Below are 14,921 nucleotides of genomic sequence, written 5' to 3'. Positions count from 1 at the left end.
GGCACGGTTGTCTCGTTCGCTCTTAAAGTAGCAGCAAAAGTTGTTGAATACGCAGCCAAGCATCTATACATGGCGATCGCTGCCGCTGCTGCTGGTTTTGTTGTGGCATATAAGAGAGGCAAACTATATTAATGCTCCTGCGGAGCATTAATATTTCTTCAACCAAATGTACATTAGGATCGATAATACTCCCGCAGTAACCAAGGTGGCCTTGGTGTCCTCGTGATGGTTTCCATCTCCTGACTGAGGTATCTTTTCAGATTTTAGGGCACCCCTTTCTTGCCCAGGTCTGACTCGTTTTAAAAACTGTGTGGGTTTGTTGTTTAGGTCTAGCGTTATGCCAATCATCGCACTCGCCGGCGCAATCAAGATGTTGTTGTTATACCCCACAATTTTATCAATACGCAGGTTCATATCGGATGGTAGCATGTACACGTGGTGCATCACGGCAAAATTCACTGGGTTCCTGGCATATTGAAGCACCTTTTGAAACTCGGTGATATCATGACCTACGTTCTCCTCACGTTGTACCATAGCTTCGAATTTTTGTAGTAGTATCTGTCTCGCTGTGTAATTGTCAGCATCCGAACCTATAAGGGATGCCTTGGCATCAGCTTGGGACCCTAGTAGTAAAATCACGTAAACACGAATACTCTCGCTAAGCTTCGTCAGACCTTCCGATGTCAGGCTTTGGCTCGTAGGCATGATAAACTTGGCCCAATCACCATCAACTAGTTGATCCACCATCTACCATTTGTGAGCGAGGACATGAGAGCCTTAAACTTGTATTTGGCATTGGGGTCGGCACCATATTCACGACAAATCTTGGCATATTCAGATGCAGAGTAGGGGTTCTCGTATTGAGAAAAGCCGTCATCGTATGGCATGGGTACCTTCATTCGCGCTAGGATACGCCGCATGTGGTAATAGACGTGGAATTTAAAGATATTGTTAATGAGAGGCACGGAGCCATTCAAGTGTTTGGCGGATATACCCAAAGCGGTGCTAGCGCAATGACAAGCGAAATTAACTTGTATATTCCAGTAGCCAAGGGCTTGACGGGTCCAATTATTGGGTATTTCGTGAACATCGAGAAGGTCACGGGAATGTGCGATTCTGTAGAAACGTAGAGGTCTTGATGTTCTAGATTAATTACACCGAGAGGCCATTCGCCTCTATTGGACTTGTATTTTGCTTTGTGGTTATAGCTATAAATGTTCATGTTTGTTTAAAGAAACATGAGACAGCTGTATGTCACGAATATAGAGAAGCCTACGATTTTTGACGATTACCTAGGGCAGGACACGAGAATTGCCCTGAAATCAAATAAGTATCAGGCCCGTATGGCTGAACCTTTACAGCGACAATGATTTTGTTATTCGTAGGACAGGGCCTGATCAGACAGAAACTAGAATTGAAATTATGAACGGTCTATACAGGATAGAGGATTTGGCAACCATCGTCAACAGTCAGGCAGGGGACAAGATCAAATTGTTTGTATTAAAAAATAGACTCTGTAGGCTTAGGGTTAGTGACGGGTATACTGTGGTAATTCATCGACAACTGCAAGAGCTTATGGGGCTACCCTACGACCCTGCAAAAAAGTATTTTACCAAAGGCGACTATGACAGCTACTACAAAACTGACGTGTACCAAAAATTGAGACTCGTTTGCCCTCAGTTAGATGAGGATGACTGCCTGCTGGATGGGAAGAAATCAAAAATTCTTGCTTTGCTTCCCACGAAAGAATTAAACGCATAGGGAGACATGCTTACGTGGAGTTTTGACACTCCAATCTACCTTCCTTTGAAAGGATCAACAGACAGACTGGAGTTCATGCTGACGGACGAGCATCATCATGAAAAAAATGTTTCGTTCGTCGGAATTACGATGCATTTACTCCTAGAATAAATGGCTGATAAAATGAAGCTTTACCCAACTTTACCGCCAAGTGCGCCTGAACCTGAAGAAGGTCAGGTCTACAGACTAAAAAAGATCGAAGAAATCGAGCAGTACCTGCGTGGTGAGATGAAAGAGCGTGACAAACTATATAAAAAGTTCAAGATGCATGGTACGTGGGTTAGATTCACTGATCATGGATTGCTAGCTGTAAGTATTATAACTTCAGGTGTTGGGATTGGTAGTATGCTGTCCGGAATAGGTGTACCACTAGCTGTGGCGATGGGTGGTATCACGATCGCTGTAGGACTAGGGCAGGCAGGTTTACGGAATGCGGGGAAGAGGCTAGACGTTAAGTCAAAGAAGCATGAGGGCATCAGACTCTTAGCAGAGACTAAGTTGAACTCCGTTGTCGACCTCATCTCAAAGGCTGTGGAGAACGGTGTGATTAGTGATTATGAGTTCAGCCTAATCATCCAGGAGAAGCAACGCTACATGTTGCTGAAGGAGCAGGTCCGACAACGAACGAGAAAGATCGTAGATTCCATCAATGATCGGGAGCGACAGCAGCTTGTCGCAAAGGGGCGTGAGGAGGCCAAGGAGGAGCTTATGAAAAAACTTCAATCTGCGCAGTATGTCAGCGATACTTAGAGTCTCCACCTGCTTATTCGTAGATCTAGTGTATTATTCAAAACACTAGATCACTTCTCCCGTATCTTGATCTATGAGCAAGTCGCCATCATGTACGACACGTTTTTTAGCGAGATCCCTCAAATATTGTTCAAGATTTTTCTCCCATGCAATTTTAGCACAAGGCTCGCAGTAAGGTCCGTCCGTTTGTGTCGACGCATCCTTATACTTGACTTTGCGTATGGCTTCGACAAGGTCTATTCGCTTCAACGTAGAGTACCCTTTGAGACCTAAGGCCTTAGCTTCTTGTCGCAGTTTGTCCATTTGTTTATGTGAACACAACCACCTTTACTGTTTCACCATCAAACTTAAACGTTGCCATTTATTTTTGTATATTTTTGGGTCTAACCTGCTTTGCCTCATGGATAAAAAAGTCTCACAAGGGCAGTGGCCACCATTGTAAGTGACGTAGTCTTGGTAGCAATACCAACAAAGCACCTTCTCTCCCACGCGCAGACGTCTTTGACATCTACCACATCTATCGTAGGCATCTAGAGTTCTTTGACAGTCATAGCAGATTTCTCGCATTTATTTTATGATCCACCAAAGATTATTCAGTTTCTTCTAGTTATTTAATTCTCTGCTAGAGCGTTGATAGCACTCTCGCACTCTTTCATACTTTTCAGCACAAGTGCGGTAGAGGTGAGGGCTAGGGAAGCTATCACAAGCGCGGTAGAGGTGTGGGCTAGGACAGCTCCCACACCTACAAAAAACGTTATAAGTATAAAAACTGTGTACGAATCTTGCGTTGTCTTGTTGCTTGACATTTTATTTTATGTTGTGACCCCAGCCAGGATCAAAATACTGGACATTACTTCCATAATTTAGATATCTCGAGCTTTTCTTTCTCATCTAAACACCAATTCCAATATCGATCAGGATGCCACGCCACTGGCATTACCTCATTCCATATTTTTACATAAAAATTGCGCTTGTGATGATGTCGCAGCAATTCATCATGAATGACATCAAAAACACGCAGCAATACAACAATCTCGATGTGACCCTTTTTAGCTGCCCTTTCTAGAGCCCAATTAAAGTCCGTCGCACCCCACTTTTTGCACAGCTTAACAAGCTCGATGCGACCATTTTCAGCTGCAAGTTTCATGGCCCAATTAAAGTCCGTCGCACCCCACTCTTTGCACAGCTTAACAATCTCGATGTGACCATTTTTAGCTGCATTATCTAGAGCCCAATTAAAGTCTGTCGCACCCCACCCTTTGCACAGTTTAACAATCTCAATGTGACCATTTTCAGCTGCAAGTTTCATGGCCCAATTAAAAATCGTCACACCTCACTCTTTGCACAGTTTAACAATCTCAATGTGACCATTTTCAGCTGCATTATTAATGGCCCTATCAAAGTCTGTCGCACCCCACCCTTTGCACAGTTTAACAATCTCAATGTGACCATTTTCAGCTGCAAGTTTCATGGCCCAATTAAAATTCGTCGCACCTCACTCTTTGCACAGCTTAACAATCTCAATGTGACCATTTTCAGCTGCAATTTTCATGGACCAATCAATGTATGTCGCACCCCACTCTTTACACAGCTTAAGAATCTCAATGTTACCATTTCCAGCTGCAGGTTTCATAGCCCAATTAAAGTCTGTCGCACCCCACTCTTTACACAGCTTAACAATCTCAATGTGACCATTTTCAGCTGCAAGTTTCATGGCCCAATTAAAATTCGTCGCACCCCACTCTTTTCAACAGCTTAACAATCTCGACGTGACCATTTTCAGCTGCATTTTCTAGAGCCAATTAAAATTCGTCGCACCCCACTCTTTGAACAACTTAACAATCTCGATGTGACCATTGAGAGCTGCATTATTAATGACCCTATCAAGTGCGTCGCACCCCACTCTTTGAACAACTTAACAATCTCGATGTGACCATTTTTAGCTGCATTATTAATGGCCCTATCAAAGTCTGTCGCCCTCCACTCCTTGAACAACTTAACAATCTCGATGTGACCATTTTTAGCTGCATTATTAATACCCCTATCAAAGTCTGTCGCCCCCCACTCTTTGCACAGTTTAGCAATCTCAATGTGACCGTTTTTAGCTGTAAGTCTCATGGCCGAATCAAAGTTCGTCGCACCCCACTCTTTGCACGGCTTAACAGTCTCAATGTGACCATTGAGAGCTGCATTATCTAACGCACTGGACATTTTATTTTATGTTGTGACCCCAACCAGGGTGACAACATTTGAGGTATGATGTCAGCAGTTTTGTCGAGTGCCGTCATGATGTCACGTGTTTACTCATTTGAGGTATGATAAAATCTGGGACGTCACAGCTTTTTTACGGGTCTAAAAGCAGCGTTTTTTAATAGGGCTTTGACCGTCGCAAACCTAAACTGTACTTTAATTACCTCCCTACTCTTGCTGTAATAAAAGATGTTTTATATTAAAAGATTTCAAAAAATTCTACTTTTTATTTTAGGAGCCAGTCCCAATACCACCGTCTTAGGTCAATGGACCATGTCAATTGTAGAACATGTCGCGTCGTGTAGGAATTTAGGTTGGAAAACCTTTACTAAAACGTGTTCTTATAACGCAGAAAGTGTGAAACTGTTAACAACATAGTTATTAAAGTGGCGAAGTAGTCATATTTTGGCATAGGTTACAGCGAAGCTCTTTCGTGCTAGACTGCAGCTTTCATAAAATATTACTCTTATAATTAAATTAGAATGTTTGATTTAATAGTAAGTAATAGAAACATATAAGAAAAGAAAAATACTATATCTGCAGATGTTTTTTTATTTACTCTGTTTTATCCATTATTATAGATAAACATGAAAGACAAAGTAAAGGAGAAGATTTTACTCAATGCCTTTAGAGTATTGTTTACCGTTAATGGATTTGAAATAATTGGTTACTCCATGTTTCTGTTTAGTCATTTCGTCAACGACATCAATCCACACACTGCGCAAAGAGATTTTGCTATTGCATTTGGTTTACTTTGGATGTCATCATTTCTAACTGATCCTTTAATTGGACTTTTTGTCGATAGAACTGGACGTACATTGCCATTGTTGTCAATCCTATGTTTCGTAAAGGGAATTAGCATGTGGGTTTATACCTTTTCAACGTCAACTACCTTGACATTTATAGCCCTTCTGTTTTCTTTTTGTAAAGCGCTAATGCCACCAGCATATGCTGAAATAAAAAACATAGTAAAACCAGAAGACATCGTTGGCAAAATAAGTGAACTTCTCTGTTTCTATATTTTAGGAGATATTTTATGTTCAATATTACGAGTTGTTAAAAAAGATTTTATGTTCCAAATTTCTATCCTGACGGTTTCTTGCAATACATTGCCTTCGTTCATGGCTGGAATTGTTTACCTTATGTTGTCTGTCTGTTTTGGAATAGTATGTGTTAGAAGTAATATAAAATCGAGGAAAGTTTGTGGAGAGAGCAAGTCCAACATTAAACCCAGGAAGATGAAAATACTTGTTATTTTAAGCACTACAACACTATCAAGGGCTACTCTAGTTACAGCAATCGTGGCCCTGCAGGAATACGGAGAAAAGTCGAAAGCCAGTCATCTCTTTTTAGGTACCATTTTTACGTTGCAGAATGTAATAGCATTTATTGCAAATCGTGTTCAAAAAACATTGTTAAAAAAATATAACAATCAAATAATTTTAGGAATATGGCAAGTGTTACGAGTGATATATATTGCTTCGCTTTTTGTTGCTAGTTTGAATTTAAATTCAAATTATTTCAAAGAAGTCTTGTTGATTTTTGCAGTGTTGCTTTCGTCTATTCCATATGTAAACGATGATGCGGTTTTGTTACCAGAACTTTGGGAAGAAACTTCAAATGTGTCGCTTGCTGCATCAATACATGGCTTGTTCGTTATCATTGGAAACGCCCTTCCATTCTTGTACCCACTGTGTGAGAATTTCATTGAACTGTACTACAGTGCATTAATGCTGGCAGTCGTGATAAATTTTTTGTTTTTGATCTACACAGACTTGATTTAATTCTAAAGTTTGGTATTTAATACTTTTGTATCGGAAACAATACAAAACAGGTACTATTGTGTAGAAATAAAAAAAAAATTGATTAAAACGATATAACAACTCACCTATCTTCATCAACCACGCCCCCCCCCCTTATTTTTTAGGACTGCTGGGGGAAAGTAGATACACACGCGCTTCTTTTCTTATATCTGCAACATATTTTAATACAAATATTTTGTTTAGAAGAAGAGTACAATATTTTTCGTTAAAATGTCTGATCTTGTTTAGTAATCTTAAATATACTATTCGTTAGCCCGTAGAAAATTCCAGAAATTCCCCGTCTATGTATTCTCTGCATCGTTATTTCGTGCATCCTATTGTCCCCTGTTAGCATAAATGGAACTGGGGTTATTACTATGCTTGTAGTTGCTACTACAATGGCATTGTCGATTAAAGAAATCCGGTTTTTCTATTTGACTCTCCGGCAGACAACGCGCGTTATACTATAGATAATTTTAACAGGAACCTTCACAATATATGATGCTTATATAAAAGTAGGGCAGCTTCAAAAGCGCTGGTGCGACCGCTCTGTGTGCGTAATTTCGAGAAAAATAAAATTGGCTATGCTCCGCCATGTGACAAACAAAATCCATACTTTATGTTAGTATATAACAATAGTGCGTGTGTATAGTTAGCTCACTTATTCGACCCCGATCTCTATTTGTTCCCCTGTGTCTATTGCGTCTTGTTACATTTTACGTGCAAGCATAATGAGTACTGTATGAATACTGTATTGTTGTCATCCCCAGTCCTCATTCATAGCGCGGTATGTACAGAGTTGTCAGCGCACTGTGAAGTATATTAAATAATTTAATGCGGATGAGTGGTGTACTGACGTGTTCCATTCTATTAAATCAAAAAAGGGCCCAGAATGTTGTAAAACAAGTATATGAAGTATAAAATAATAAAAAAATATATTTTCTTTTTTATAATTATAAATTTTGCTTCATGTTTAAAAGTAAAGAAAGGCTAAAACCACTATCTCCTCTTCATGGAGCATAAAAACAAAATATTTTCTTGTCTATAAACACTCTATTGTTATTTTTCTCACATACGAATGAACTTTCACTTTCATAATACCCGCTCAAAATCCGAACTTTTAATACTCAAATACTTGTGCATAATTTTTATTCTATTGTTTTATGCACCTATAGCAGATAGCAGCTAAAGCAAAAATAAAGAGTGCCTCGAAGCACTGTTTATTTTTGCTTCATTTAAAGCATGTTTAAAGCAAGTAAACATAATTTGAAAGACATTTTAATAAAGCAACAATGGGTTCACATTATTAAGGTTACTGTAAAGGAAAAAACTCACTTGATGAGTAGTCTCAGAAAAACCCTTATAATTTATCAATACTTTTACATTTTTTTTAATTTTTTTTTGTTTCTGAATGTTTGATAAAAGACTCTTTTGATGGTGTTATTTTCGTGAGATGTTAATTTTCCAAAAAGTAAATATAATGAATTAAACACACCATTTTTTTTTTCACCGTACGTTTTAAAATGGCTTCTTTTTCCGAACGCGTCGTCGCAGACGTCTCGTTTTTACACTATTACATCCAGCATAAATTAAATTCAAAAAGGTTCCCGGTTTTTTTTTGTAACAACGTCGTTATGAAATTATTTGTAATTATATATAATCATTCAAAAAAATGCATATTTTTTTCTTTCTGTCGTCATAATTCGCTAATCAGTAATTTGTACAAAAAAATCCGGGAACCTTTTGTGCATAATTTATTCAGCGTTCCTTTACCGAAAATTTCAATGAGCCAATAGGAAGCTTTCGGAAAAAGAGACCACAAACGTAAAGGCATGTATGCGAAAATTTACTAACGAGATATTTGTTTTTAAAGATTTTCGTAGGTGTTTTGAAAATGTCTGAACTGAGTATGCAGAAAGATGATGAAAGTGTGAACTTTTTCTTTATGCTGAATATGCGTGCACGCGTTCAGAATTATTAACAGACAGAAGTCGGGGTTACAAGAGAAAGCTTATATGCATACTCCTTAACTTTGATTTTTTTTAATGATTTTTTATAATCATTATAATATAATCATTTATATATATATCGATGGTGAAAGTAAACTATCTAAAAATATTATTATGCGGTATTTTTATTTATACGGTAGTTTCATATCATGAATTATATTATTATTATACACATTATAATGTTTACAAAAAATATGCGTAACTCATTTTGCACATATTTTCTCGAAGGTGTGAAGGATATAACACATCTGAAAAGGCTCTTTCCAGAAAAAGGGATGTTCCAAATATTTTCATGGAATATAAAATATGTCATTCGAAAGAGAATTTTTTTTTCTATATGTCATGAATTTTTTGCAAAAAACCTAAAAAAAAAATTTGTTTCCTTTACAGTAACCTTAATTTAGGGAAAGCAATATTAAGCACGCTTTAAATCGTGCTTTAAACTTATAGCATGCTTTTAAAACTCTAGTGTGACCCCCCCCCCCAATACTCTACTTTATGAACTATTCACAAATATAAACAAGCTTGACGGAGCATAAAATAAGTATTTATTTTTCTGTAATCGAATAATTAACTTGAAAATTTTTAGAAATTTGACTTAAAAAGCGTACTCTACAGTTAATTGTAACACTGTTAATTTTTGATGGAAACTTGACAATACGGAATGGTTTTACTGTCAGTGCCAATAAAAGATTAAGCATTAAAGAAAAATACTTTAGCCAGCGCAATTTACTAATGTTGAGATTTTGTTATCGAATGCGTCCATAAGTTTTCGTCTAATTAGCTTAAGTCTTTTGGGATTAATCACTAAATTTTTTTGTAAATTAGTTGATGCCACCGCATGTAAAAAAATAACAACGTGTTTTTTGCTGATTCTCTTTGATGGCTGTAACTAAGACAATAAATCCTGTGATATCTAAAGAAACATACAAATATTATATACTATGCAAGTAGATGTAAATGGACGATCTAACCTATTGTTTAACATCAATTTTAAAATGCATATTATGTTTCTTATCACTAAAGAAAAACTTTAACTTTTAATACAATGCTCGTTTTAATAATCTTATGATAAATATTTATCTTTTGTTCATATATTTCATAATTCTTACATTATTACATTATTGTAGTTACATAATTCGATCAACATATCCACGGCTTCATAGTGTAACACAGGCACCATCAATTTTATATTATACAATGGAAAAGAAAACAGTCATTTGAATTTAATTTTTGATGATGTTGGCAAGGAGTGCAGAACCTTGCTGATGTTGGTGGGTCTGCGTAGCTCAAAATCAGCAATAAATACTCTAGGACTTCCCATCTAAACCATGGTCCCTCATGGAAATAATAGGCAGGACATATACCTACATTCCTTCCACTCTCGAATTGAGAACCTAGCACTAAGTCTATACACCTTCTCTTAAAATAACTTTTTAATTCTTCTTTAAAGAATTATTTCTGCTTATGGTCTATAATATGAAGACTATATACTAGTATGATATTCAAATCTGGTTTGTAAACATTCTCGTTATGACGTACACGGTAAGCGCCATTATGATTTTTCTGATTGGCGTAAAAGGAGCCCAGGAAGACACAAAGAGTTTGTAAGTTCAAATTACATCTCGAAATACTTCTGTCCATTGCATACTAGGAAAAATCGTTATTATTTTGTTTTATAGGAAGGTAGTCTGTACTATTTCACACATTATTAGTTTTCCATGAAAGAATCATTAACCCAACGTCGAAACCAAAAGTGAGTGTCCAACCTGCTGTTAAACGATTGGCGGAGCGCTTATAAAAAGCCGGTGACAAATTGTCACACATTCAGGTGAAGCGCTTTAGTACAGGTATGCATTATGTTGTAATTCGAGGGAAACGCACACCACATTATACTGTTTTGAATGCAATATTTTTCCGAAAATAACTTCACTGCAACTCTAGCTGAAATAAAAACACACTTTACAACCCGTTGTTACCATGTCATAGCAACACACAATCAGTCAATATGTCTTTGCAAAATAAGTTTCCATGAAGTTCAGAAGTTAATCGTGTCACAGCAGCGCGTACTACAGGTGAAGCATGTTGCACATGCTCACAGGCCTAATATCCTTTTCCAGAGAAAACTTATTCTCGATTTCGCCTTTAATTTAAATAAAAACACAGAAAACAGTCCGTCACCAACACCTGGCTGAACGCTTAGTAAAGTATGTCAAACACAAGGCCTAAAACCCTGTTCAAATAAAACAGTTTATCGTAAAGAAAAACACAGAAAACAGCCCGTTGTTATACCCTGTCCAGCTAAAAAAATCAGTTACTTAGCTATTTTGCAGAATCAGCTTCCATGAAAGTAAAAAAAGGTCTAGCTACCTAACTCCACTTAGCATAAGTACTATTGATTAAGAAAACTGCTTTGGTTACTTTAACTTCTTAGCCAGAGCTAGCTACCCAGATAGATAGCAACAACCCCAACATAATAATAAATAATATAACAAACTGAAGAAAAACTTTTAAAAAATAGGAATAAATAGGCCAGCTATAGGCATCAGTAGGATGCTGTCTTGAAATCTACGTTTGTAGCTAAAATCTTAAAATTGGTTTGTTTAAGATTTATACATGGATATAAAACGTAGTGATATACTCATTTTAACATGTGAAAACTTACAAAACAAATAAAGTACTCAGAAGAGATAAAAGTCAAAAGGAAACCTGACAACAACATTTTAAATTAAAATGGCCCTTGAGACTTTGTGAGTCATTCAAAAATTAGGCTGCGTGGAAGTAAAATCCGCAAAAGTAGAGATTGTGCCAGGATTTTTCAAAAAAGTTGCGCGCAACTATTTTGGACAAATTATGGCTAAAGAGATGTGAATAGCTTACGCAAACGAATCAGCTCTTAAATTATGGCTACAACACACCTTAGAGTTGATTGATACACATCATACAACCTTATTGATTAATTATAACACTCCGCGTTGTGCTTATTTTTATTTGGTGAAAATGAATCATTCACCTGAGGTGTAAAAGCCCTGTTATATTTATTAATCTGAATAACAATACGAAGGTTGTCTTTTTAAGTAAGACACTCTGTGTATTGTAAGTTAAATTATCCATAGAATTTGTTTCAAATTTGTGAATTTGTTACAACTTTACTCATACGATATAATTAGGTTTTTTCAACTAAAGAATAAAGGTAGCTTTGAAAACCCCAATGGGAGAGGGTAATCAACAATAATTGAGAATTTAAGTTTGGACAAAGTAAAAAAATTGCAAAGAGGTTTTGAATTATCCGTCGAGAAAAGAGTTGAAATGGAACTTGTCGAAAACTTTAAAACTGAAGAGGAGCTGAAAACAGTATGGTCTAAAGAATATCAGGATATAATCATCGAAAGTCGAGAGCATGGGATTGATGACGTTGAATTTGAATTTCACAAGCAACAGCAGCTATACACAAAATATTCAAAAAATTACGATACAGTTTTACGTATAACAAAAGTGTTCGCGCCATACAAGCTTGCTGAGAAGATCAACGAATTGTATGAAGATAGGAAAGAGATAAAAATATTGGATTTTGGATGTGGAACTGGGCCGGTCGCAGATAACTTAAAAACATTTGGTTTCACTGACATTGATGGAGCAGATTGTAACCAAGATTTGTTGGACATGGCGCGAGAAAAGAATGTGATGAAAAAACTGTTCGTTGGTAGAGGAGTGGAAGGGCTGCTTGACATTCCTTCAGATACGTATGATGTTGTGTGTGCCACTGGTGTGTTTTTTGGTGCTGTTTCATATCCTGGCACTGAATGTTTTGAAGAAATTTGTAGAATTATCAAGAGCGGTGGCCAGTTAATTATTCTAGCAAAACACAGTTATTTGACCGAATCTTATATAGATTTTGATAGGATTAAGGAATTGGAAGAAGACGGTATTCTAAAGTCATTACCCTATGAGTTTTATAACGGCTATAGAACTCGTTATGAATGTGAATCGGACACAAAAAGTAAGGCTGTCTTTATGAGATATACGGTACTGTAAGTAAGGATCGTCTTTCGATTTTGTAGATCCTTTCAAGGACAAAATTTTACTGTAACATGTTATAAAAATTTAAACGCAAACGTAGTATATATATTTAAATACAGTGTATATATATTATACACCCACGAAAAACTTATTCGAAAAAAAAAATGTAAACTATTTTATGAGGTATATATGATTCGATCTAAAATGTGCAATTTTTAAAGAGTTTTAACAGCGCGGAGAGATGGTTTTTAACCGTTGGTAACCTAGTAAAACCTAATTTTTATTTTAAATAATCATAGGTAAGAAAAACACCTAATTTTTTGTTATTATTTATGTGTACACTTTTGTTTAATTATAATTTATCATGCTTAAACTGCGAAAAAATCTGTTTAATATCTCATAGTCTATAAACTATGAATATCTATATAATAATACGCCAGTTCTGTCTGTCTGTCACTTTTGCAAAGTGGATAAAAATTCTTTGATAAAGTCTATAAAATATCGCCTAAAAATTTGTTCTGTAAATTAGAAACTTTGACGTTAAAGCAATTTTGACGTCAAAGGAAAGTATATTAAGATTAGTGAAGCCTTTGCATTGCACCGTTTGTCAAAAGTACATGATCCTATACATTTTCTTGATCAGCATTTCAAGATCTATGCAATGACGGCAACAAGTATACAAATTTCTAAAAATAAATTTTAAGGTTTTGACGGGCCATTGCTGACATCAGCAAAATTTTTAAACCTTTATATCTTCTTAACCGTTCGTCAATAGCACATGATACTATACATTTTCTAGATCAGCAGTTTAAGCTCTACACAATAGAGGCAACGTGAAAACAATGTTCCTTTTTTTTGTGGATGGGTTGCTGACGTCATCAAAATTCGAATGGCGCTTCTTTTTCGTATTTATCCTGCCACAGTGGATTTTTCCACGGGCTTTATCGACTAGTAATATAATAATCATTTATTCATCATAATCATAATAAACATTTTCTATAAAATTTCCATACAGTTTGTTCATGAGTGCTTGTAATTATTGCTTGTAATTACTTTCTCGTGTTCTTTTACATCATAATTAATTGTCAATTAACTATGTTTACATGACACATTTTATTCAATAAATTGAGCTGGGAATGCTTAACCATATCGCGATAAAAAGCAATTTATCATTCCCTTGGAGAAAATTAGACAATTAGTGTTTACATTATAGTTAAACGTATTTCTAATTCTTTTAATACTTTGCGTCACCTTCGTCCCCAGGGTTTTTTGTTATTTTGATATGAGGGAGGACGACGAAAAATAACCTGGTATCGTTGAGTGATTTTCGGCCAATAAGTGCCCAGATTATGCAACTAAGAATGGCGGAACTTTGGCGGGCAGAATTCTATGCTCCACCAACATATTGTATTTTCTTACGACTAAAAAATACAAGAAAAATTATCTTGGCACAAGTTTTTTTTATAAAAACACAAAAATCGGGGATAGTTTTTTTATATATCATAGCCTAAAACTGTTCTTACAATGTTCTTAACCTTTTTTTATATCAATAAAAATATAAACTTAGGTAGCGTGTACATGAGCCCGGTAGTGAAATTTACCCGTGGTGAGTTTTTAAATCGGGCTAAAATCAACGTCTGTTTACATGTGGCATGGGAATGAGGCAGGATTTAGTGCAAAAGACAGAAGAATCTTATAACACTGATGGCAGGCGAAGCCTATCAGAAGCTGATTTCCGAGCAGTATGATGGTTTTTGGTGGCGAATGTTCGAGAAGACTAGATGCCTGATAACGGCAGACGGTTCGGGTGATGATAAAATAAAACCAGAAGGACTTGACGATTATAAGGTCCTACCTCCAATTACCAGCTTACCTCCTTCAAACAGCTTGCTGACACCAAATGCAACTGGAAACCAACTCCCCGCAGAAGAAACAAAGCAGACAGCTGATAAACAACAGAAAGAAAGGGACGAAGAAGAAACAAGAAGCCCTGCGGCTTAAAGATTTCCGCCATTAGCAATAATCTGAAAAAAGATATAAAATCGTGACATACATGTCACGATTTTATAGCTATAATACATTATCTTTCACCAAAAATATCCAGCCTCAACAATTCCTCTTTAAATTAAAATTCATTGATAATTAATTAGTTCTGCTGAATATAGCTTTAGTCTACGTGCTTACAAAATTGTAGTACAGAAGGAAATGACGTAATTATATAACATCAAAGATGGCGCATTATAAGACGATCTTCATTATGCTACATTGCACGAGCTTTAACTTTCGATTA

The 14,921-nt window shown here is 36.3% G+C and overlaps 1 protein-coding gene across 1 annotated transcript; it reads left to right on the top strand.

Annotated features, from left to right (window-relative positions):
- Positions 1–11,920: 11,920 nt before the first annotated feature.
- LOC130642590 (demethylmenaquinone methyltransferase-like) lies at positions 11,921–12,701 on the top strand. The gene is made up of 2 exons (XM_057449537.1): positions 11,921–12,611; positions 12,673–12,701. Exons 1-2 carry the CDS (start codon positions 11,921–11,923, stop codon positions 12,699–12,701), a joined length of 720 nt encoding a protein of 239 aa, XP_057305520.1.
- Positions 12,702–14,921: the final 2,220 nt, after the last annotated feature.

The sequence above is a fragment of the Hydractinia symbiolongicarpus genome, chromosome 1, assembly GCF_029227915.1.
Source record: "Hydractinia symbiolongicarpus strain clone_291-10 chromosome 1, HSymV2.1, whole genome shotgun sequence".
Lineage (NCBI taxonomy): Eukaryota > Metazoa > Cnidaria > Hydrozoa > Anthoathecata > Hydractiniidae > Hydractinia > Hydractinia symbiolongicarpus.
This window is presented reverse-complemented; position numbering and strand designations above follow the sequence as displayed.